At 38.0% G+C, this 23,647-nt stretch overlaps 1 protein-coding gene and 1 non-coding gene across 2 annotated transcripts in view; one reads left to right on the forward strand and one right to left on the reverse strand.

Moving 5' to 3' along the window:
* AHR (aryl hydrocarbon receptor) overlaps positions 1-23,647 on the forward strand; it is a 49,384-nt gene that overhangs the window by 20,117 nt on the left and 5,620 nt on the right. The window contains exons 3-10 of the mRNA XM_065939310.1: positions 8,440-8,543; positions 13,483-13,572; positions 16,316-16,439; positions 17,364-17,494; positions 19,323-19,525; positions 20,202-20,311; positions 21,106-21,247; positions 22,347-23,592. Coding sequence (XP_065795382.1) covers positions 8,440-8,543; positions 13,483-13,572; positions 16,316-16,439; positions 17,364-17,494; positions 19,323-19,525; positions 20,202-20,311; positions 21,106-21,247; positions 22,347-23,592 — 2,150 coding nt within the window. The remainder of the gene's footprint in view (positions 1-8,439; positions 8,544-13,482; positions 13,573-16,315; positions 16,440-17,363; positions 17,495-19,322; positions 19,526-20,201; positions 20,312-21,105; positions 21,248-22,346; positions 23,593-23,647) is intronic.
* Positions 19,226-19,289, reverse strand: LOC136171273 (small nucleolar RNA SNORD31). Its single transcript, XR_010663817.1, has one exon. It is a non-coding gene; the product is annotated as a small nucleolar RNA SNORD31 (small nucleolar RNA).

Consider the following 23,647-nt stretch of genomic DNA (forward strand, 5'->3'; position numbering starts at 1 on the left):
ACTCCCTAACTATTGCCCCATCCCCGGTAACCATAAGTTCTATCTCTTAAGTCTGTAAATCTGTTTCTATTTTTGTAAACAAATTAATTTGTATCATTTCTTTTTAGATTCCACATATAATGGATAGCATATATTTCTCTTTCCCTGTCTAACTTACTTCACTCAGTATGAGACTCTCTAGGTCCATCCATGTTATTGCAAACAGCATTATTTCATTCTTTTTAATGGCTGAGCAATATTCCATTGCATATATGTACCATATCTTCTTTATCCATTTCTCTGTTGATGACATTTAGGTTGCTTCCTTGTCTTAGCTCTTGGAAACAGTGCTGCAATGAACATTAGGGTGCATGTGTCCTTTGTGACTGGTGTGAGATGATAGCTCATTTGCATTTCATAATTAGTGACGTTGAATATCTTTTCATGTGCCTCTTGGTTATCTTTACGTCTTCTTTGGAGAAATATCTGTTTAAGTCTTCTGGCCATTTTTTGATTGGATTATTTGTTTTGATGGTATTAAGCTTCGTGTGCTGTTTGTACATTTTGGAGACCAATCCCTTGTCAGTCACATTTGCAAATATTTTCTCCCAGTCTGTGGATTGTCTTTTCACTTTGTTTGTGGTTTCCTTTGCTGTGCAAAAGCTTTTGAGTTTAATTTGATCCCGTTTGTTTATTTTTGGTTTTATTTCCATTATTCTGGGAGACGGATCAAAAATATCTTGCTGTGACTTATGCCACAGAGTGTTCTGCCTGTGTTTTATAGTTTTATAGTATCCAGTCTCTCATGTAAGTCTTTAATCCATTTTGAGCTTATTTTTTGTGTATGGTATTAAAGAATGATCTGATTTCATTTTTTTTACATGTAGCTCTCCAAGCTTTCCCAGCACCATTTGTTGAAGAGACTGTCTTTCCACCGCTGTGTAGTCTTGCCCACTTTGTTATAGATTATTTTGACCATAGGTGCATGGGGTGATCAGTCATTTTTAATCTGTTGCTCAAATTCATTTATTTGTTCATAGCTGGAGATTTAAATTTGAGAGTCACCATAGTGTCATTGAAACAGTGTTTTAAACCATGAAAATGAATAAAATATTCCTGGGGAAAGCCTATAGAATAAGAGGGAAAATACCAAAGATAAAATGTTTTAGGAATGCGCAGAGAGAGAGGAAAGCACATCTGTGTGTGTGTGTGTGTGTGTGTGTGTGTGTGTGTGTAACATGAAATTGTGATATGGTTTCAGCAAACGTCATTATGGTGATGGTTGCTCAAAGATGACCTCATTTGGTGTTTCAAGTTCTTAGAAGGTTAAGGAGAAAATTACACCTGAAAGTATAAACTAAAATGAAATTAAAGTCCACAGAAAAATAATACTAGAGGAAGTAATTTCTGGTTCTTGGTTGTCCACAGAAAACATTAAGCCATCCAGGTGCCCACAGTGGGAGACTAAGAAGAGAGACAGTAAAATTGGATCAACTGGAACCTAAAGTTGTCTGTATTGAATTCTTTTAGCCTTAAATTGGGCTTCCCTGGTAGCTCAGATGGTAAAGAATCTGCTTGCAAAGGGGGAGACCTAGGTTCAGTCCCTAGGTCTGGAAGATCCCTAGGAGAAGAGAATGGCTACCCACTCCAGTATTTTTGCCTGGAGAACCCCATGGACAGAAGAGCCTGGCAGGGTGCAGTCCATGGGGTCGCAAAGAGTCGGACATGACCGAGCAACTTTGACTTCATTCAGCCTTAAGTGTGCCCGCGTGGTGTGAGAGCGCTTTGATGGCCAGCTTACCGAGTATGCTGTTGTCCACTGGGCTGTTGGTAGTGTCTAGGCAGGTCCCCCGTCTGTCCTGGCCCAGTAGAGGGAGATTGTCGTGTAAGGAAAACACCAGCAGGAAGGAGACGTGGAGGTGGTTCAGTTACCTAACCTGGTGGCTTTAGATTAGACCTGTATTCTCACTGTTCCACAGAGTTTTCATGTTCTCAGCATGGACAGTACGAATGCTTGCCTGCCTGATGTTGCAGGTTCGTAGTGGATTTATCCTAATTAGTGAGATCTTTGTGAACCAGATTCTGAAATTAAAATTGTTTATAGTTGACTCAATGGACATGGGTTTGGGTGAACTCCGGGAGTTGGTGATGGACAGGGAGGCCTGGCATGCTGCGGTTCATGGGGTCGCAAAGAATCGGACACGACTGAGCGACCGAACTAAACTGACCCTTGCACAACATGAAGATTAGTCAAAAATAGGCATGAAACCTTATAGTCAGCTCTCCACATCCATGGCTCCTCTGTATCCAAAGCTCTGCATCCGTGGATTCAGCCCATCATGGATCGTGTAGTGCTGTATTATTTACTGGGGAGAAACCCATGTATATGTGGACCTGCCCAGATCAAACTGCATGTTGTTCACAGGTCAACTGCACATAGAGAATTTTTTGTCACTGCCCTGTGTTTTAGTCGTCAATTCTGTGGTTCTGCTTTCATCTTTATAAAATTGAGATGAGAATTCCTTCCTGAAAACATTCATGTTAATAATGAACTCTTTAAGTAGATGAATGATAATGTTAGAGGATTTGAGGGAATGAGATCCAGAACGTTGTGAGTTACTTCCTCAGTCTTGATTTTCTGAGTCCCTTGGAGCAGTGGTACCTGCTCTTCAGCATCTCTTGGGAACATGTTAATGATGCAGACTGAGGGGCCCCATACTAGGCCTGCTGAATCAGAATTCTAGAGGTCCCGCAATGTGTCTTAATAGTCTTCCAGATGATTCTGATGTCTGAGAAAGTTTGAGAATCGCTGCTGTGGTTGATTGAATTCTCCTACTTAGAATGCAGTTTTAATTTCACTATTTACATGGAAAGTCAAATGCAACTCAATTCCCACTGAAAAGGTAAATTAATTGCACTAGTTGGTTTCATTAATTAGAGGCCTCACATGTAGTTAAAGTAGAATTGCATGTAACTAAAATGTAAAACTGAAAAATTTTGAGTAATATCTTTCAAAGTCAGTTTCCATTTGATGGAGAGTAAGTTAGATAGTTTCCACTTGATCTAACTTTAAGGACTTTTTCAACTTTAGAATGATGGTGTTTTGTTTTTTTTTTTAGATTTGCTAAAAAAAGACAGTAACCACCACTTTAGCCTACATTCACTCATTATAAACTAACATTTGCATTTTTAAAAACCAAATTTACTTTGATTCTGCCTTGGTGAGTAGAAACTTCCAGTCAGAAAGAAATAATCTGTGACTATCATCAGAAAGCGCCGAACTGTATACATCGTTGTCTCCTAGAGACTTAGGAAAATATAATATGTATATATCCTCCTAGAATATAACATGGGTCTTTTTAAAATTTCAGTTTCTTCTTTCTCACAAAAGGGCAATACTTCCTTTACCAAAAAGCAAACTTCATGTTACTGAAGCAAAATATCTTATTACCTCAAAGGATCTAGAAAAAACTCCCTTTACACTGATATATCATTGGAAATTATTTGTAAATACTCATCCATACTCAATTGGGGAATGTAGTTTTAAGTAATATAGTATTTCTTATATTCAAGAAATACTGCACTATTTAGCCCTTTTTAATTTTTGGTGATAGTTTTGCTCTGTTATATGCTCATACGAATGTGGGACTAGAACTTAAACTTTTCCTGCCAGAGGTGATAAAGGGGATGGTAAATATTATTGTAAAAGAAATTGAATTTATATCAACAGAAATTAAAAAGACTTATGCTTTTTCCTGGCAAGGCATTTATCATGACATCCTTCTGTTTAAATGCCAACTACAGTAACAAAATACAAAGTATAGTTTACTACATGCCAATATTTGTTCCCCATGAATTTCTCCCTTGAACAATTCAGAGCATGTTTAGGAAGAGGAAATATTTGGCTTGTAGGGAGAAATGGAAATCTCAGCTTTGATATGTAAGGAAAGAAAGTGCCATGTTAAGAAACATGGATACAGTTAAGTGCACATGGGAATAATACTTGAATATGGAGAAAAGACTTGAATCAGTTGGTAATAATTAAAATCTTACAATCTGATAATGCTGTGACATATTTACACTCTAAATTCTATTATCAATTAAATTCTTGTATAGCTGTTTCATTGATCTCTCAAAGAGGAGATAGTTGAAATATTGTGGTGGCCTTTTATCTTAATATCCCACTGAATGCTCAAAGCCAGAGCCTTACAGCAGACTTTGGAAGATGTGCTGTTCCTACAGATGAGGGAAGGGTTTTAACAAGGTCTGTGCAGTATGGCAGAGATTTCCCAACAGCAGAATTGACTCATGACTTGTTTTCAGATAGTATATTTTGTTTCTGTAAACTGCCATGTATTTAATTCCGGGGGTGTGATGATTGAAGTGTCTTCTGCATCTGATTATGCATGTAATTTTTATAACAATTTATAAGTTTGAAATGCCTTCAAATTTATGTTTATAGTCATCATAGCAGTCCTGTCAGACACTCATTAATGCTGCCTGGTTAGAGATGAGAAAACACTCAGCTATCCTGGTGTGTAACTTTCAGTGTCAGCGGCCCTCATGGTTTGAGGTGTATAAACTCAATGTACAGCCTATTCTCTCTATACTGACTGTCAGTTACAGACTGATTACCCAAGTACTCCGCATACTATTTTAGCCCTCATAAGAATTTGTCTCCAGAGGTATTACTGTCCTGATTTAAAGATGAGGAAAGGAAAGATGACAGGTGGTTAGCATGGGGGAGAAGTCTGGTAGGTGGTTAGTAACAGCTCATGCCCTTGGCATCTAGCTATCTGGGTTCTTATCTAGGCTTTACCATTTCAAGGTATAACCTTGGGAAAGTTTCTTAACCTCCTTAAGTCTCAATTTCCTAATCTCTGAAAGGACAATAAGGCCAGTCTCATAGCACTCTTGTGAAGATTAAATAAGATGTAATACTTGGAAACAGCTTGGCATAGAGTGTGAGCTCTGAGTATCACACATTATTACTAAGGAAATTATTGCAGGGCACTCAGATGGTAGGAAGGTTATCTTCCCACATCTGCTTCTTACTCTCCTGTTGCTTTCTAATCAAGGCAAGAAATGTGTATGTGAAAGTGAGTATTGTTAATTAGTATATCTTCTAGAAGGCAGAGGTGGTAGGTATGAAATAAAGAATTGGAAGACAGATTTATGGAAGGGCAAAAATTACATAATTGGGGGCATGTCTCTAGGATCTGAGTTTTCTAAAAAGTCATATTAGTATTTTTTTAGGTGAGAATGGGAAGGGAGTGTACCCTTCCTGAACTCATGTTTGCACAATATTTACTTAAATTCTTAAGTGATTATTAGCCTTAAGCATGAGAGCAGCAGAAGTACTTGTTTGCTTGTTTTTGGAAGAACCCTAGTGATCATTCTCCAAAATGCACTCATCACTTTTCCTACTTAAGCAGCAGTTATACCTATTAAGTATTGTCCCTCCAACAGTTAGAACTGTAAGTATTGTTGTTTAGAAAGAGTTTATACTTTGTCTCTTTCAAGTTTCTCTAGTACTTTAATTAAATTCTATGCTGGTACTTAATATTTTTGGCATTCTTTTCTGGTTCTTTATTTCCATAGCTTATATGCCCTACTTAAAGGCAGAGTCTGTCTAATGTCTAATTACATTGGCTGATATCTCCCATACAAGACCAGAAACAAATAAGTTACTGAGATGAATGGCCTCTTTCATTTCTTATTCAGCTTCTCAGCGGCCCGGTAATGCTAGTGGAAACTGACATAGATTCTTTTGATTGAAAGTTAGTTTTAAAAGATTGCTGATAAAATTTAGACATGTAAATTTGACACTATTCATATCTATTTTTAGGATGACTTTGCTGCTTTCATAATACCAGGGTTTGGATTTCGTTTTCGTAATGACCAATCTCACCAATATTTGGTATAACCTTTTTGCCTTTTATTGTATTGTATTATTGGAGTATAATTGGTTTACAATGTTGTGCTAGCTTCTGCTGCACAGCAAAGCGAATCAGCCATAAGTGCACATACCCACCCTCTCTTCTGAGCCTCCCTCCACCTCACCCCCACCCCACCCCTCTAGGCCATCCCAGAGTCACTGATGAGCCCCATGTGCCGGATGCCAGCTTCCCAGAAGCTAGCTATTTCACACACGGTAGTGTATATTTTGGGCTTCTCTGGTGGCTCAGACAATAAAGAATCTGTCTGCAGTGTGGGAGACCTGGGTTCGATTCCTGGGTCAGGAAGATCCCCTGGAGAAGGGAATGGCAACCCACTCCGGTATTCTTGCCTCGAGAAAGTTCTGTCAGTGCGCCTCTCCTTCACGCTGGAGCTTTTGGAAAAGTAGGAGAGTGTAGTTACCCTGACATTGTGAGGCTTTAATGGATTCCAGCAGATGCAGCCACTAGAAAGCAAATAAGAGAACTTACAGGATATAAAGGGGAGAAAAACCTTTCTGCCTTTACCTTTCAGTGAGAAGAGATTGAGCCTTTTCCTTTGGTTTTGGCGAACTGTTAGATCAGTTAGTTTACCTCAAACTGTGTTTTGGCCTAAGGAAATCTGTTCTGTGGCCTTTTGGAACTGTTATATTCAGAGGCCAGTGTTTTGGCCTCTTCTTTCAGAGACATGTTTTAAAAGTTCTGCAAAGGCCAGAACTTGGCATAAGGTTGAAATGTGACACATGCGTTGGTGATTTACCAGAAAATATACTTCAAACATGAAAATGTTTTATATGGAACGCTTTTCTCAAACTGGGAGGAAATCTGGCTATTAACAAATCTCTAGTTTATCACTGAGCCCAATTATCCTTAGCACATTAAAATTTAATGAAGTAAGAGATCTTAAAAAGAATGTCAAAGTTTTCACAGGTTACAAAAAGATCAGCAAAATAGAAAGATATCATAATAGTGTTTAAAAGTTCATACTTTATAACAAGGCAGTCCATAAGCTCTGGGAAGTACTGCTAATAATTAAAGCTACCATTTACTGAAGTAATATTGAGTTTCTCTGTGCTAGAAATAGCTCCTGCAGGGTGATTTTTTGTTTTCCCAATTACCATTTTACATACCAGGAGACAGGCTCAGAAAGCTCCCACATTTAGGAAATGGCAGAGCTGAGATTTGAACTCAATTCTCTGTGATACCAATGTCCACATTTTTTAACTGAGAGAATATTTGACAGTGCTCAGAAAAATGCGCCATTTAAATAAGTAAATGGTGGCTGTTTTTATTTCTGTTCAGCGCGCGCGCGCGCGCGCGCACACACACACACACACACACACACACACACACACACACACACACACACACACACACAGGAGAGAGACGGGAAGGTGGTGATACATGCTGCTTGAGAGCATGCTGTCTCCTACTGTAAGCATCTCACCATCCCATCTGCCTCTTCTTCACATATGCAGTCCACAAGCAGTTAGCTAGTACTTTTGCCTGGAAAATCCCATGGATGGAGGTGCCTGGTAGGCTACAGTCCATGGGATTGCAAGGAGTCGGACACAACTGAGTGACTTCACTTCAGTTTTTAATGAAAGAGAAGCTGAGTTACAAGGTGTAATACCTAGGAACAGACATAAAAATACATGTGCAAATCTTTTTCTGTGGACGACTTCAAAGCATTCTAGTGGGACAAAAGATAGAGACTTGAACAAATGGAGAAACATACATGTTCTTGGACAGACTGATTCAACATCATAAAGATGCTAATTCTCCATGAGTTGATTTATACGTTTCATATGAAGTTAATAACAATACTGAGTTTTCTTACCCTAAAACTAGAGGATCCTAACTTTAATGGACATATATGTCTTTAATAATGGGTTTTGGTTGATTCTTTCTCTTACCACCCCTAGTTCACAGAAGTTAGATGAATATATAGATAGATTAATTTTTTTTTTATAAATTAGGTTGTGAGGAATCTTATTATTCTAAATAGATGAGAACCAGAGGAGTGTGTATAGCAATGTCATGCAGTTCTTTGAATAATGATAACGTGTGCTCAGCCATGTCCAACTCTTTGCAACCCCAGGGACTATATCCCACCAGGCTCCTCTGTCCGTGGGCTTTTCCAAGAATACTGGAGTGAGTTGCCATTTCCTTCTCTAGGGCATCTTCCCAACCGAGGGGTCAAACCCGGGTCTTCTGCATTGGCAGGAGGATTCTTTACCAGTCATGCCACCTGGGAAACAGTTTATTTGAAACTTCTTAAGTAATATGCCAAAAATCATATAGTGAACTCATTAAAAATTGTCTTGAAGAATCTGTCAACTGACATTAGAAACCACCCATTGGCAAAGGATTATTTACTTAGTCATTGCAGTACCAGTAGATAGCAATTTTTCAAATTGTCTCTTTTTTCGGTGTACATAGGTTTTTTTCCTTAGAGCTCTTTGAAATTGCTTATTTTAAAAACTAACTACTGTATCATTGTTCTTCCCTCTTTTTTTCCTAGTTGCATTAAAGTCCTCCTCAGCTGACAGAAATGGAGTCCAGGACAACTGTAGAACCAAATTCAGAGAAGGCCTGAACTTGCAGGAAGGAGAATTCTTACTACAGGTAAATTGTAGTAAATATAGTTCTTTTTCATTAGAACCATTATAAATGGAAAATTAGTTAACAGCCTTTTAACTGTTCCTAGTTTCTTTAGGACTCAGTGATTCATACCACTTTCATCTGACCTACAGTAGTTTTATAATGCTAGTACATGAATAAATGGAATTTTATGAAGTAGATTTATTAGAAGTCAGTTATCACTTTCCCTGTTGCATTTCTTTAAATAGCAAGAAATTCTAGATCATTTTAAAGGTTCTCATTTAAGACATTGGTTTTAGGTATATGTTTTTAGGGATATAGCTCCATTAAAATAATTTTAATAGTTCAAAATTGTTATTAACCTGAACAGTGTTCTTGTAACTATATTTTCTTTTAGCAGCTGTGTATGACTTACCAACATGTTATAGATCTTTTTTTAGCCTCTGTCAGCCCTATTGTCATGCATTAGAACTCTGAGAGTTTCTGGTAGATTTGTCTGTCAAAGTATTTTAAATCTTTTCCTATTTTTCTTTCTCTTGGATCTGATAAACTGCTCGATTCTCAGTTAAATTCTCAGGTATATATTCTGTTAAAGAATGAAGATGTATGTTATAAAGAATGTACACATGCATAACTGAATCACTTTGCTGTACACTTGAACCTAACTCAGTACTGCAAATTAACTATACTTCAATTTAAAAATGTTAGAGAAGAAACTCAAAATTAAAAAGATGTATGCTGTAATCTGTACTATATTACAGATTTTTAAATCTACAGAATTTTTAATTCAACATAAGGATTTTTAATTCTACCCAGGGAACTGAAATGTGAACTTAATTTGCAACTGTGATAAAAAGTAGCTGTAAGTTTCAGTAACTCCATTCATTCAGTAAATGCTTAAGTGTAACCTGACAATTTATAACATTGTATTATGATTTATAATGCTTTATAAAATTGTATAGAACAAATTATAATTTTATAATTGTGTTCAAATTCCTAATAGGGAAAATTAACTTTTGCTTCCATTATGTTAGAAGAAAGTTAAATATATTCAACCATGAGTCATCCTCCTAACTCTGAGGATTTCTATGTATTGCTACATTAGCTGAAACACAAAGACCCCTTAGGTCACAGGAAAGCACTCTAATAATTGCTGCTTAATGTAATTAAGCATAGCGGGCTTCCCAGGTTGTACAGTGGTAGAGAATCTGCCTGCCATTGCAGGAGACACAGGAGATGCCAGTTTGATCCTTGGGTCGGGATGAGCCTCTAGAGAAGGAAATGGCAACCCACTCCTGTATTCCTGCCTTGGAAATGCCATAGACAGAGGAGCCTGGCAGGCTACAGTCCATGGGGGTCAAAAAGAGTTGGACACGATTGAGCATTCGCATGCACACACACAATGTGATTAAACACATCTCGGTTTATGTAGTAACGTAATAAGGAAGTTCTTTATCTCAAGTGAAAATAGACAAATGTGGCATAATTCACACTTCTTATCTTAAACTGGCTTAAATTATGGGCCAGTGATTTTTATTTTCCCCCTAGAACATTTAGACAGATTGTCAACATATCCCCTGTCAAGGGCCCAGAATAAAAATATGCTGCTGCAAGCTGTTGTTCACTTTTTAATTTTCTAAAAATTGGAAGCATTTAGATATTTAAAATGAATAGTCCGTCATTAATTCTGTTTTATGCCATTTGTAGATTATTTTCCAGCATGAGGCATCACATACTATATAATTTGCTTAGGGCTTGCTAAGTCACTTCAGCCATGTCTGACTCTTTCCGACCCAATGGACTGTAGCCCGCCATGCTCCTCTGTCCATGGGATTTTCCAGGCAAGAACACTAGAGTGTGTTGTCATTTCCTCCTCCAGGGGATCTTCCCAGGGTTTGAATCCCTGTCCCTTAGGTCTCCTGCATTGGCAGGTGGGTTCTTTAGCATGACCACAATCTGGGAAGCCCTTACTTAGGATAGTACCTGTTATCCCATATGAAGTAGATGACTAAAAGCATTGTAGACATGTGAAGATGGGATATTTCATTATGTACAGTTGCCATTATGTGTGGTTATCAACTAGTTACCAAAGAGGATATGTCCAGAGGTACAGCACACTATTTGGCTTATAACTTTGGTGACCTTTGATTTTAACAAAGGAGGCACTTGAAGAAAATATTTTTAAATATTTAACAAAAGTTTAAAATGTTTATTTTCTTGATTAAATTACTGTTTTATAAGGAATAAAAATAAAACAATAAGTAACTTTTGTATCTTTTCATTATGTATTTATGTTCTGACTGTTGATACCTAATATTATGCTTTTTAAAATCTACAGCTTCATTTTTGAAATAACAGTTCAAATTATAAATAACAGTATTAATTGCAGTTTATTTCTCTTATTAAATAGAAAGTGTAGCTCAACATGATTTTCAGAAAATTGTGACTGAGACTAACAATAATAATCTTGTTAGTATGTAATTACCAAATTTATTCCTTTCTTTAACTTGCTAAGATAGTAATTCAATATAACTTCATTCCACAGGCTTTTTGGTTTATTTCTGACAGTTAACATTTGTTAACTAAAAGTTACTGTCTTACCCTAAATTATCTTCGTGTCTCCTGGCATACACTAATGAGCTTATTGGAAAGTACTAAATTTCTTCCACTCTTCAGAAAACATGATATTCTACAAAATAATATGCATATATGATCAATGGATACTGTTGTCTAGAAGGAAGATATTTTCAAAACAAAAAAAATGCAGTAATGGACATAACCCTACTACAACCAAGTAAAATTTAAGAATGCTCAATTTGGGGGGTGTTTATCATTGGAAGGACTGATTTGAAAGTGAAACTCCAATACTTTGGCCACCTCATGTGAAGAGTTGACTCATTGGAAAAGACCCTGATGCTGGGAAGGATTGGGGGCAGGAGGAGAAGGGGATGACAGAGGATGAGATGGCTGGATGGCATCACCGACTCGATGGACATGGGTTTGGGTAAACTCTGGGAGTTGGTGATGGACAGGAAGGCCTGAGAGTTGGACACGACTGAGCGACTGAACTGAACTAAATCATTAGACATTTTCGTTCTTGGTGGGTGCCATTGCCATTCTTCATCCTAGGGAAATTGCCAGGCATGATAAGGCGTAATATGTGAAGTCAAGGATCTCAGATCCCAGTTGTAACTGTGTGAGTTATAGCCATGCAACAGTTGGTGATTAGTAACGCTTAAAGGTAGCAGATCATGATACGATGTACGATGTTAAGTGGGCAAACTTTAGAGCCAACCTCTCCCTTCTGGTTCAGCTTGTTCCTAGCTCTCGGCTCTTCACTTCCGTGTCCTCGATTTATAGACTGGACTGTGACACCTACTTCTTTGGGTTGCTGGGGGAATTCAAAGTTACTTGAATACATAAAAACCATTTAGAAAAGTGATTGTTAAAGAGTATAGGTGCTGTTTGTTGTCTCTATAATCAGGCTCTCAGAAGTATAATGTAGACCAGGGATCCTGAAGGTGAAAGGGATTGGAGTGAGAGGAAGACAGTCGCTGTATTTCTTTCCCCCTGGCTGACCGTGCGGGTATTTACTAGTGTGCGGGCATCATGAGCCCAGCGGCGGCGGCTTGTCCGTTTGCGAATCTCAGTACTGAGCATGTGTCCTGTCTGCTGTGTAACATTTTGTTACGTGTTGAGCTAACAACTTGCTGTCATTTATGTGTCCCTGTAGTTCACAAGGCATGATCTGGTAATACTTGATCTGCCCATTTCCACAGCAGCATATTATAACAATGGTGCCTCACATGAGCTGAGCGCCAGTCTGTACCAGGCACTGCGTTAGGTGAGACACCGTCCTCCTATCCACCTGATAAAGAGCCTGTTTTTCACTAAAGCTTGAACGGGTAATTAACAAAACCACACTGTTGGTAAGAGACAGAAGAATCTAGTCCAAATTCTGACTCCAAACTATGCGACTCTTAAACTAAACCATTCCCTGTCTCGTTTTACACAGAAGAGAGTGTCTCGAGAGGGTTTAACATTCAGCACATAGAGCGTGAAGAAAAGCAAGTGGAGCTGAACTCAAGCAGGCAATAATGAGGGCTTGAGATTTAAAAGATGTGATCACAGTTAATTCTTAAGGTGATCTAAATACTTTTACTACCATATAGAGATATTAACATAGGACTCGAACAACCACTAAAAGAATAGGAAAAGAGAGTATAATTCCTTAATTAAAGAAAGGAAAAGGAGTAATAAAAAATAATTGGCCCAAAGGAGGCAAAGTGGAAAAAGTAGCATAGTATATAGGTTAACAGACAGAAATAACAGCTATAAAATATGATAGCTTTAAACCTAAATATATTAGTAATTATATTAAATTTAAATGAAACTTAATTTGCAGTATACTTGTCTTACATGTGTATATTAGTTCTAATGTATAGTCCATTTGTATTCATTTTCTAAAATAAAAGTGTTTTCAGTGTTTTATAATACATTGAGAGTATCTAAATTTCAAACTTTAGTGCTTAAACTATCTTTACACGGAGATTTTCTGCTATCAAATTACTTTAAGGCTCTAATCAACATCTTTACATGCTATCTTCCTTTAAAAGCAGTGTGACAGATTGCAGCAAATGATATGTGTACAATTATGTTTAGAAAACATGTCCAACATAATAAACAAAAAATCTGTAGAGCATGAGGAAGAAGAAATCAATATTCTATTCAAGTTACTGTGATTGAGTATTAAATGAGCTCTAAGATTTTCTTTGGCCAAATCAAAAGAATGGATTCTTTTCACCACTAGGGGTGTGGTGTCTCTGCATTTTGGGGGTGTAATCATTTTAATGATTTAAGAGATTTCTCATCAGTAAAAGTAATAACCTTAACTGAAGTCGATACTTAATGGATGATAATATTGTTAGTCACATTACTAATTTTCTAACTTTTCTCCTTGTAGGCACTAAATGGCTTTGTGCTGGTTGTCACTACAGATGCTTTGGTTTTCTATGCTTCATCTACCATACAAGATTACCTGGGATTTCAGCAGGTAAATATAGTTTTCTTAGGTCATTAAAAAATTCTTTTTTTGAAAATTAACTTACTACTTTTTATTTATCTTATACTTTAGGGACACAAGTGATAATTTTTAGATAAAAATATAATTGAAATACATATGTTATAGAATAAAAAAGTATATGTTTGCAGCTAATGTATTTTTATGCTTTTAATATTTTACTGCATTATAATTTCCTTAAAGGTACATATGACTCATGGGTTTTGTGTTTCTTCTTTCATTTATAAGGAATTCTTATGTATAAGAAAGAGCAGATGGGCTTTGGATGGGGGCAGACAGGAGAACATTTGCCGTCAAATTAGTTATGGAAATTGGAGGGCAAGTGGTAACTATGAAATGAATGAGGTGATATGTAAAGGGACAAGCAAAATACTGTGGCTTATTCCTTTAATTCTGACTTGTATGGATTATAACAGTTTTCCTGAAGGAAATGGTATTTAATCTGAAGAGAGTGTGGGGTCTGGATGAGTGGACAGTTGTGGAGGGAACGCAGAGAAGAAAAGCTAGCCATACTGTAGGCAGTAGGCTGGAAGGCCTTGAAGGAGGTGAGTGTGTCTGGTTTAATGTTACTAAGTATACGGTGAATATGGATTTGTAAGGTGTTCTGTGTATTTGAGGGGTGAAAACATCCAATACGATGTGGAAACAGTTCGTAAGTACATTTGAATGCTCGCTATTCTTACATATCAGTAGTTCTTAATTTCTAATGTTCTTAAGAATCACTGAAGAACTTGATAAAAATGTCATAAAATTGATGAACCTCAGTCCCATATAATCTGATTCAGTATGTCATAGTGGAGCCCATGTATTTCATTTCTAACAGGCTCAACAGGTGATGCCACGACTGATGTTTGGATAACACTGTCTGCACTGTTATACAGCCTGAAGTCTAAATTATGTCATACACACTATAGAAGCCACTAGATTCTTCTGTTGAAGGGAATGCATGTATTCCAGTCTATGTTTCCCAAGATAACTCTGGTAGTTGTGTACTGGATGGCATAGAGATGACTTCATGTTAGAAGCAAAGGTGCTTAGGAAGGTTCAAGTCCAGATAGCTGAAGTGGTGGAATCTGGCTCCTGACACCAAACCTAAATATTTTTGAATTTTAAAGGAAATATATTAATGTCCATGGAAAAACCTGTTAGAAACTTCATTACATAACTAGCTTAATTATTATTTGATTGATTCATATCAGATAAGAAATCAAAAAGACTAGCTATTTCTCAATCTGTTTTTTTTTCCTTCATATGTACACCTAACCTGAATATTCTTTAAGAAAACGTCTATATCTGACATTAATGGTGGTTTATGGCACCATTTTTAAAACTGTAGATCATGACTCATGAGTGGGTGATGAAATTGATATAGAGGATCACCAGTCATTCTTTTTAGCTACTTAAAATAAAATAGGAAACACAATATTGTCACACATAGAAGCGCTCTGTGGAACATTTTTCCATGTCTATATACACACACAAACACACACAATGAATGGAAAATATTTCTTGCCGTGAGTTGCAATAAAAAAGTTAGAACACTCATGGTGGATAGGCTAAGGCCTCAGCCCTGTAGTAAATGCTGAGAAGCAAGAGGTGGAGGAAAGACTCTGACCTTTGTAAAGGCATAATCCCTTAGCCTTATGGAAGCTACTAGAAGTCAAAATTTCATGTCAGGAAAACTGTTAGAGAGCAGTGAAGGAAATACATAATACTTCAGGCTGAGAAAAGTCAAATTTAACTGAATGTTCAGGCAAGTTTTGTCAAAAGAGGATTTTTAAAAAATTTTTTTAATTGGTGGAAAATTGCCCTACAGTGTTATGTGGTTTCTGCCGTACAACAATGCAAATCAGTCATAATTATATATATATGTATCCCCTTCCTCTGAAGCCTCCCCCCCTCAGCCCGCCCCGCTAGGTCATCACAGAGCCCCAGGCTGGGCTCCCTGTGGTATGCAGCAACTTCCCACTATCTGCTTTGCACATGACAAATATATATGTCAGTGCTGTTCTCTCAGTTCATCCCTTCCTCACCTTTCCTCGCTGTGTCCACAAGTCCATTCTCTCCTAGGTTCATCAGGACTGTTTTTCTAGATTCCATATATATGTGTTAATATATGATACTTGTGTTTCTCTTTCTGACTTACTTCACTCTGTATAAGAGGCTCTATTTTAAAAGATCAATAAATAAAAACCAGCAGACCCTAATGTGTTGCAGTTAAGGAACAGGAAGGTGACTTATGTGACTAAAAAGTGGTTCACATGGGGAAGTGATGGCAAATAACCTTTGACTTGTCAGCTAGAGTGCTTTTGTCTTTCTAGCTTTTCTTGTCTTGAATTCCAGGAGAACTTTGAGATTGTTTGATTTGCATACATCACCACTAAAAAGCACCCTGTAACCTAGCAGCTAGGTTTTGAAATTAATAAACCACATTTTTAAAGATCAGTGCATGCATGCTGCATCACTCAGTCACGTCCAACTCTGCAACCCCATGGACCATAGCCTGCTAGGCTCCTCTGTCCTTGGGATTCTCCAGGCAAGAATAGTGGAGTGGGTTGCCATTTCCTCCTCCAGAGGATCTTCCCAATCCAGGGATTGAAACCACATCTCCTGTGTCTCCTGCATTGGTAGGCAGATTCTTTACCACTGAGCCACCAAGGAAGTCCTTTTAAAAATCAGCACTACTTGTTAATTTCTTTGTTTCTTTTTTCTTTAGTCTGATGTCATCCATCAGAGTGTGTATGAACTGATCCATACCGAAGACCGAGCTGAATTTCAGCGCCAGCTGCACTGGGCATTAAACCCTCAACAGTGTCCAGACTCTGGACAAAGAATTGATGGTAAGAATGTTTACCAAAAGGCAGTGTTGGGAACTGAATTCTCTGAAAGGAGGCAGAGAACCTTCAGGGGCATAGAACTCCACAGTGAAGATTAGGAAGAAGGGGAAAGACATGACTATCTAGCCGTGGGCCAGAACCAGGTCACAAGAAGCCTGATGACCTAAGGAGGACTTCGAGAGATGACAGCCATTGATGGATTCCAAGTGATAAAGTGTAGCCATATACTCAGTAATAGAGTGTATAAAAATAATTCTTACACTATTGTGAAAGAGGGGGTGGAATGTATAAGGTTGATTCTGGGGTGTGTATATATTGTTCTGTGTTTAAAATGCACCAAATATAAAAGCAAACTGGCAGATGGAAGGATTGAAAAATACTTTTTTCAACAAAAGCCGTGTCTTCATACATCTGTAAAAATGTTAAAAAGGAGAAAAAAGGTATTAGAAAATATAGAAATTGTTGACAGTGATAGCTCAATAGAAATAAAAACAGCTGAATAGGTAAAGTTCTATGTAGTAAAAGTATTCAATAAGTTTTCATTTCTTTTCACTAGCTTCTCTTCTAAAAGTGATTTTTTTTTTTTAGCATATAGCTTTGGTTTAGAAATGAACACAGATTTCAGCTCTTCAGACACTTGTGCTGTGTTGTGCTAAGTTGCTCAGTCATGTCTGACTCTTTGCAACCCCATGGACTGTAGCCTGCCTGGCTCTTCTGTCCATGGGATTCTCCAGGCAGGAATACTGGAGTGGGTTGCCATGCCCTCTCTCAGGGAATCTTCCCAACCCAGGGGCCGAACACGTGTCTCTTATGTCTCTCTTACTGGCAGATGGGTTCTTTAGCTCTAGCACCACCTGAGAAGCCCATTCAAACACTTAATTTTTAGCAAAATGGAAAGTAACTTTGTGTTGCTCTTTATTTCCATAGAAGCTAATGGACGCTCCCAGCCAGCCGTGTATTATAACCCAGACCAGATTCCTCCAGAGAACTCTTCGTTTATGGAGAGGTGCTTCGTCTGCCGACTCAGGTGTCTGCTAGATAATTCATCTGGTTTTCTGGTAAGGTGCAGCATCTTATACTGGCATTTACTATGAAGTTTTAGAAAATTGAAAAGTGAAACCAGTTTGAATGTATTTGAGTTTAGGTTATAAAAATCTACTTAATTAAATAGTTTTATAAAGGAAAGTAACTTTTTAAAAATCTTTTTCGATTTTTGAAAATATCTTCCGTAACTTAGAGTCTCTATCCTTTAGGATGCAGTATAACAAAGACTGAGTGGAATAACATGGGCCATTGTATTTTGCCCTTCTTTTGGACTTTGTAGGTATAAGATAATTATGAAGTGCTTTTTTTGGTGGCAGACTGCTTATTATCCTCTTTGGGTTTAACGCCTGCCAGATGGAAATATGATCATGGTCTTTTCCACGTGGCTAGAGTAACTGCCATGTAGAAAAATGGTTGTATATTCATCACTGCAGGATCCTCATCTGGTGTGAGACACACTTGTGTAGTGTGAACTCTCGTGTTGGAGTGACCTTCATCACAACCAGTGAACTCCATCACAACATCCTGTGTGAATTCCCAGGATGACCAGCAAAGGGAAAACTCTAGGAGTGGAGGTAGATCGTCCAGGCTCTCATTTGTATCCTTAAGATAGTGCACTCCACCACAGATCTGTTAACAAAATGATTTTTGTTGGTGTGTTTATGTCTGAATTTTGTTTACCCAGAATTAGAACTGTGCTTTGAGATAGTTTTCCTTGTACTGATGAGCGATTAAGTCTGTATTTCTAGGTGAAGTTTCTTTGTGTAATTGGGTCTTTTCTCCTTTGTACTGGTGTCGTATTGATGTCAGAGTCATCCCTTGGCCTGGTCAGTACTGTTTTAAGCAACCAAATTGATCATGGTTATGATTGTCTGTTTCCTCGGTCTTCTAAAATTATTCTTTATCTTAATATAGGTCTGCATTCTTTATATGGCTTTAGGATTCATTTTAGTGTTTTTGAACAGTTGTGTGTTCTCTCTACAGAAAAGATCCCCTTGAGTTTTGAAATATACTCTGAGCTATGGAATCTAGCCCGTGTATATGCTGACTTTATCACAATTCATTTGTTCAGGAAATAGATTTTGAGCATGCAGTGTGCACGGACGTATGCTAGCCATAGATGCTTGGGCAGCTGCAAGCTCAGAAAACCATGTAGGTCTTCCTATTGTGACCTGTTAAAACAAAGAGTGGGTCACTTAGCAGTCCCTTGAGGACAGTCTCATACTATCTTTTAGGATATATTTAATGGGCTTCCTGGGAAGAAGGGAACGACAATAGCATTTGATAGCCTCGTGAACTTTTGTGGAATTATCAAAAACACTGAAAATGGCCTTGATTGAACCCTTTAAAAAGGAACCATTTTACTTATCTTTCGAAGGTTTAAAAAAACAAAACTTTTATTTAAAAAGGCTGAAACTGAAGTGATTGTATGCTAATTTAACAGGTAAGTTGTATAAGGAAATTCCATTTTTTATATTCTCCAAGAGCTGGATTCCATTATGTGTGCTTTGCTGTCTCTTCAGACCGCTTAACCTCAGACTGGAGTTGAGCAGAAATGTGGCTTCCTCCTTTCCCCTGGAAAAAATTGGGAACGAAGTCTCTCAACCATCCCCATAGGACAGGCATATGCGATGAAGATCTAATAGACATTTTGTAGAAACGACCAGCCAGGCCCCAAAGCTTCCTATTGATTATAATGCCTGCTCACCTTCCCACTATTGTCACTTTTCACCCCAGGGCAAACTCACAGCTCAGAAAATATCTTTCTGTCACAGTGATCAGACTGGGGTGGCATGGAACCTTTATACAGCAATAACCTCAATGAACTTTTCGTTTCTTAAGGCAATGAATTTCCAAGGGAGATTGAAATATCTCCATGGACAGAACAAGAAAGGGAAAGATGGATCAGTACTTCCACCTCAGTTGGCTTTGTTTGCAATAGCTACGCCACTGCAGCCACCATCCATACTTGAAATTAGAACCAAAAATTTCATCTTTAGAACCAAACACAAACTCGACTTCACACCTACTGGTTGTGATGCCAAGTAAGTGAAACTTTTTCGGGTTTATTTTACCAAATGTGTATTTTATTGCAGTAAGTCTGTCTTATGTATATATTTTCTATATGGTATAGTTTATAACTTTGTTTATTATTATAGTAGCTATTATTAGTTCATACTTTGTAGCATAGCCTTTTAAAATAATTTCATCACATTCACAGATCGTTTATTTTATATCTTACAGTATTGCCACAATTTCTGTATTATAGATGATGTGTTTATATTAATAAGACTCAGTATCCATTTATTGCTGACTTGTTATACACTGTAAGAAGTTTGACTTTTAACCCTGGAAGTTCAGTAACCGAAGTATGTTAGGGCGTTTCTCCCCCCCAGTATGGGAATGCTTACAGGTTAGGGAAACCCTGCCCCTCCAAATGGAGTAAAAGCATCCTAGAATATAATTAAAGATTTTGTATTTCATCTGTATAATCTACTCTGTTAGACTCATCTTTAGTGATTATTCTCCTGAATGAAGACCATGAAAATTATCTAGCACTGAAGTTTGCAGACATATGCAAAAGATCAGTTACAGAAATGTGTTCATTTCTACCTGCTGCTGGGAAATTCTGTGTCAACATAGTGCAGAAAATAAAGAATTTATGTCGGTGACTTCTTTGGTGTTAAGTTTTCACTTTGTTGTTATTTCTCCTTTGAACAGAGGAAAGCTTGTTTTAGGCTACACCGAAGCAGAGCTGTGCATGAGAGGCTCAGGATATCAGTTCATCCATGCCGCCGATATGCTCTACTGTGCAGAGTACCATATCCGAAGTAAGTTGCATCTTCTTATGAGCTTGGCTGAGAAAATACCTTCTATGCTAGGACATGTTTCAGATTATTACTGATGTAAAAGTGTTTCAAGGGAACTATCTAGATTAGCTTCTATTCAGTATCACACCACTGTGAGTAACTGGAGTTACACTCTTAATTCATTAGCTGCCACACAGGAGTGGAGTGGCTTCATTACTCTGAAAATGGCCATTTTGTCTCACCAATTTATTTCATAGCTTTGTTAATATAGTGCAAGTGTTATTTGCTCGGTTGTGTCTGCCTCTTTGCAACCCCACAGGCTGTAGCCCAGCAGGCTCCTCTTCATGGAATTCTCCAGGCAAGAATACTGGAGTGGGTTGCCATTCCCTTCTCCGGGGGGGTCTTCCTGACCTAGAGATTGAACCTGCATCTCTTGCATTGCAGGCCGATTCTTTACCATCTAAGCCACCATGGAAGCCCAGATTATACTTTAAAATTGTATAGTAAAATATTAGACTGTAGGACATGTTCCCTTTTAAAAATGAAAACAATTCTCCCCCCAACTATAGTTTCACACATTACTTGAATTGTTTGACTTAATCTTTCCTTGAATCATTTAAATAATAAATTTAGTCTGAAAGAGGGAAAAACAGCAATGCTGAAGAACTATCTTGATGCATTTTAATATACTTTGCTTAGAAGTCATCAGTGTATTTATCATCTTTGGTGATACGTGAATTACATCCAGAAATATTACAGAGATTTTCTTTATTGTTTTGATTTTAGATTTGATAATTTAATTTTTTTTGTTTTAGTGATTAAGACTGGAGAGAGTGGCATGATAGTGTTCAGGCTTCTTACAAAAGATAATCGATGGACTTGGGTGCAGTCAAATGCACGCTTAGTTTATAAAAATGGAAGACCAGATTATATCATTGCAACTCAGAGACCTCTAACGTAAGTACAAAGACCTAGGATGTTTCATGTTTTGGTTTTTTATTTTTAACACTCTGGTTTAGAAATCCTCTTATATGAAAACCTTAAAGTAAATTCTAGGAGAATTTACACTGGAAATAGGCTCTTTTGTTCTTCGTCACTTCACTTTCTGCCATGGGGTGGTGTCATCTGCATATCTGAGGTTATTGATATTTCTCCCAGCAATCTTGATTCCAGCTTGGGCTTCTTCCAGCCCAACGTTTCTCATGATGTACTCTGCATATAAGTTAAATAAGCAGGGTAACAATATACAGCCTTGACGTACTCCTTTCCCTAGTTGGAACCAGTCTGTTGTTCCATGTCCAGTTCTAACTGTTGCTTCCTGACCTGCATACAGGTTTCTCAAGAGGCAGGTCAGGTGGTCTGGGTATGCCCATCTCTTTCAGAGTTTTCCACAGTTTATTGTGATCCACAGTCAAAGATTAGACAAGAGCCTGAAGGAATTCAGTCCTTTGAAATTTGTTGTGGCTTATTTTATAATCTAGTGTATGGTCAGTGTTGATAAAATATCCTACATACTCTTGTCAAGATTACATGTTTTTATACAGTTGCTATTTTTGTTTGTTCTATTAGTTATTAAGAGGTTGTTAGACCCATTTGGAGCTCTTTACCTAATACCAACATTAAGTTTTACACATATACACACTACATAGTATATATGAAACTATGACATTTATTCCATGCCTTAACCTGACTTATGAATTCTTTTCCTATGCAAAAAATTTTAATTTTCATATGTCAATCTTCCTTTAGAGTTTTATATTTCAGCATGCCTCATTTGTATATTTGGATCTGTATTCCATTCAGAATTTATTTTTTCAGGTAGGGATGGAATCTGAGAGTGAAATTAAATTTTGGGACAAATTCTATCTAAATTTATCTAAACAATTTTAAGTACTTGTCATCAGAAAGATTTCTCTCAAATTTATGTTCACCTCTAGCAAACTTAACTACTGTGTATTATGTGTGCTAGTTTTTCTTTTTAAAAATTTCTTATTTTGGAAATGTTTATGATACAGCTTTTCCTAATACATGCAAACTTTCTTGTGCCCAATTGTAGAGATGAAGAAGGAACAGAGCACTTAAACAAACGCAATATGAAGTTGCCATTTATGTTTACCACTGGAGACGCCGTTCTATATGAGATAAGCAGCCCTTTTCCTTCCATAATGGATCCCTTACCAATAAAGACTAAAAATGGTGCTGGTGGAAAAGAAGCAACTGCCACATCAACTCTAAGTAACGAATCCTTCAACCCTAATTCCCTCCTGAATGCCATGATGCAACAAGACGAGGCTATTTATCTCTGTCCTGCTTCAACTAGTACACCTATCGAAAGGAATTTTTTCAGTGACTCTCTGAATGAGTGCAGTAACTGGCAAAACAGTGTTGTACCTATGGGGAGTGACAGTATCCTGAAACATGAGCAGATCAGCCAGTCTCAGGAGATGAACCCAGCTCTCTCTGGAGATCATGCCGGGCTCTTTGCAGATAACAGAAGCAGTGACTTGTACAGCATTATGAAACACCTAGGCATTGATTTTGAAGACATCCAGCACATGCAACAGAATGAGGAATTTTTCAGAACTGACTTTTCCAGTGAAGATGACTTCAGAGATATTGACTTAACAGATGAAATTCTGACCTACGTTGAAGACTCTTTAAATAAGCCTACCTTTGGGTGTTCAGGGTACCCTCAGCAGCCATCCCTGGCTTTGAACCCCAGCTGTATGGTCCAGGAACAGCTCCCATTAGACCAGCAGCAGCTGCAGCCCCATCAGATGCACACGGCCATGGAGCCGCAGCAACAACTGTGTCAGAAAATGAAGCACATGCAAGTTAACAGCATGTTTGCAAACTGGAACTCTAACCAGTCCGTGCCTTTGAACTGTCCTCAGCAGGACCTCCAGCAGTACAATGTCTTTGCAGACTTACCTGGGACCAGTCAAGAGTTTCCCTACAAACCTGAGCTTGACCCTATGCCTTACCCCCAGAACTTGATTCCCTGTGATCAGCCTGGGTTGCCACCGCAGCCTCAGGGTACACAGTTAGACTTTCCCATGGGCAATTTTGAACCAGCCCCGTACCCTACTCCTGCTTCTAATTTAGAAGATTTTGTCTCATGTTTACAAGTTCCTGAAAACCAACAGCATGGACTGGATCCACAGTCGGCCATGGTAGCTCCTCAGACGTGTTACGCCGGGGCTGTTTCCATGTACCAGTGCCAGCCCGACCCCCAGCACAGCCAGCTGGCACAGATGCCCTACAACCCAACCACGCCGGGCTCGCAGGCATATGTGAGCAAGGTGAGTGTTCTCAGACTGAGTCCTTTCAAATGCCTCTTCATACATTATAAATAGA

This window comes from Muntiacus reevesi, chromosome 6 (assembly GCF_963930625.1).
Source record: "Muntiacus reevesi chromosome 6, mMunRee1.1, whole genome shotgun sequence".
NCBI classification, from domain to species: Eukaryota; Metazoa; Chordata; class Mammalia; order Artiodactyla; family Cervidae; genus Muntiacus; species Muntiacus reevesi.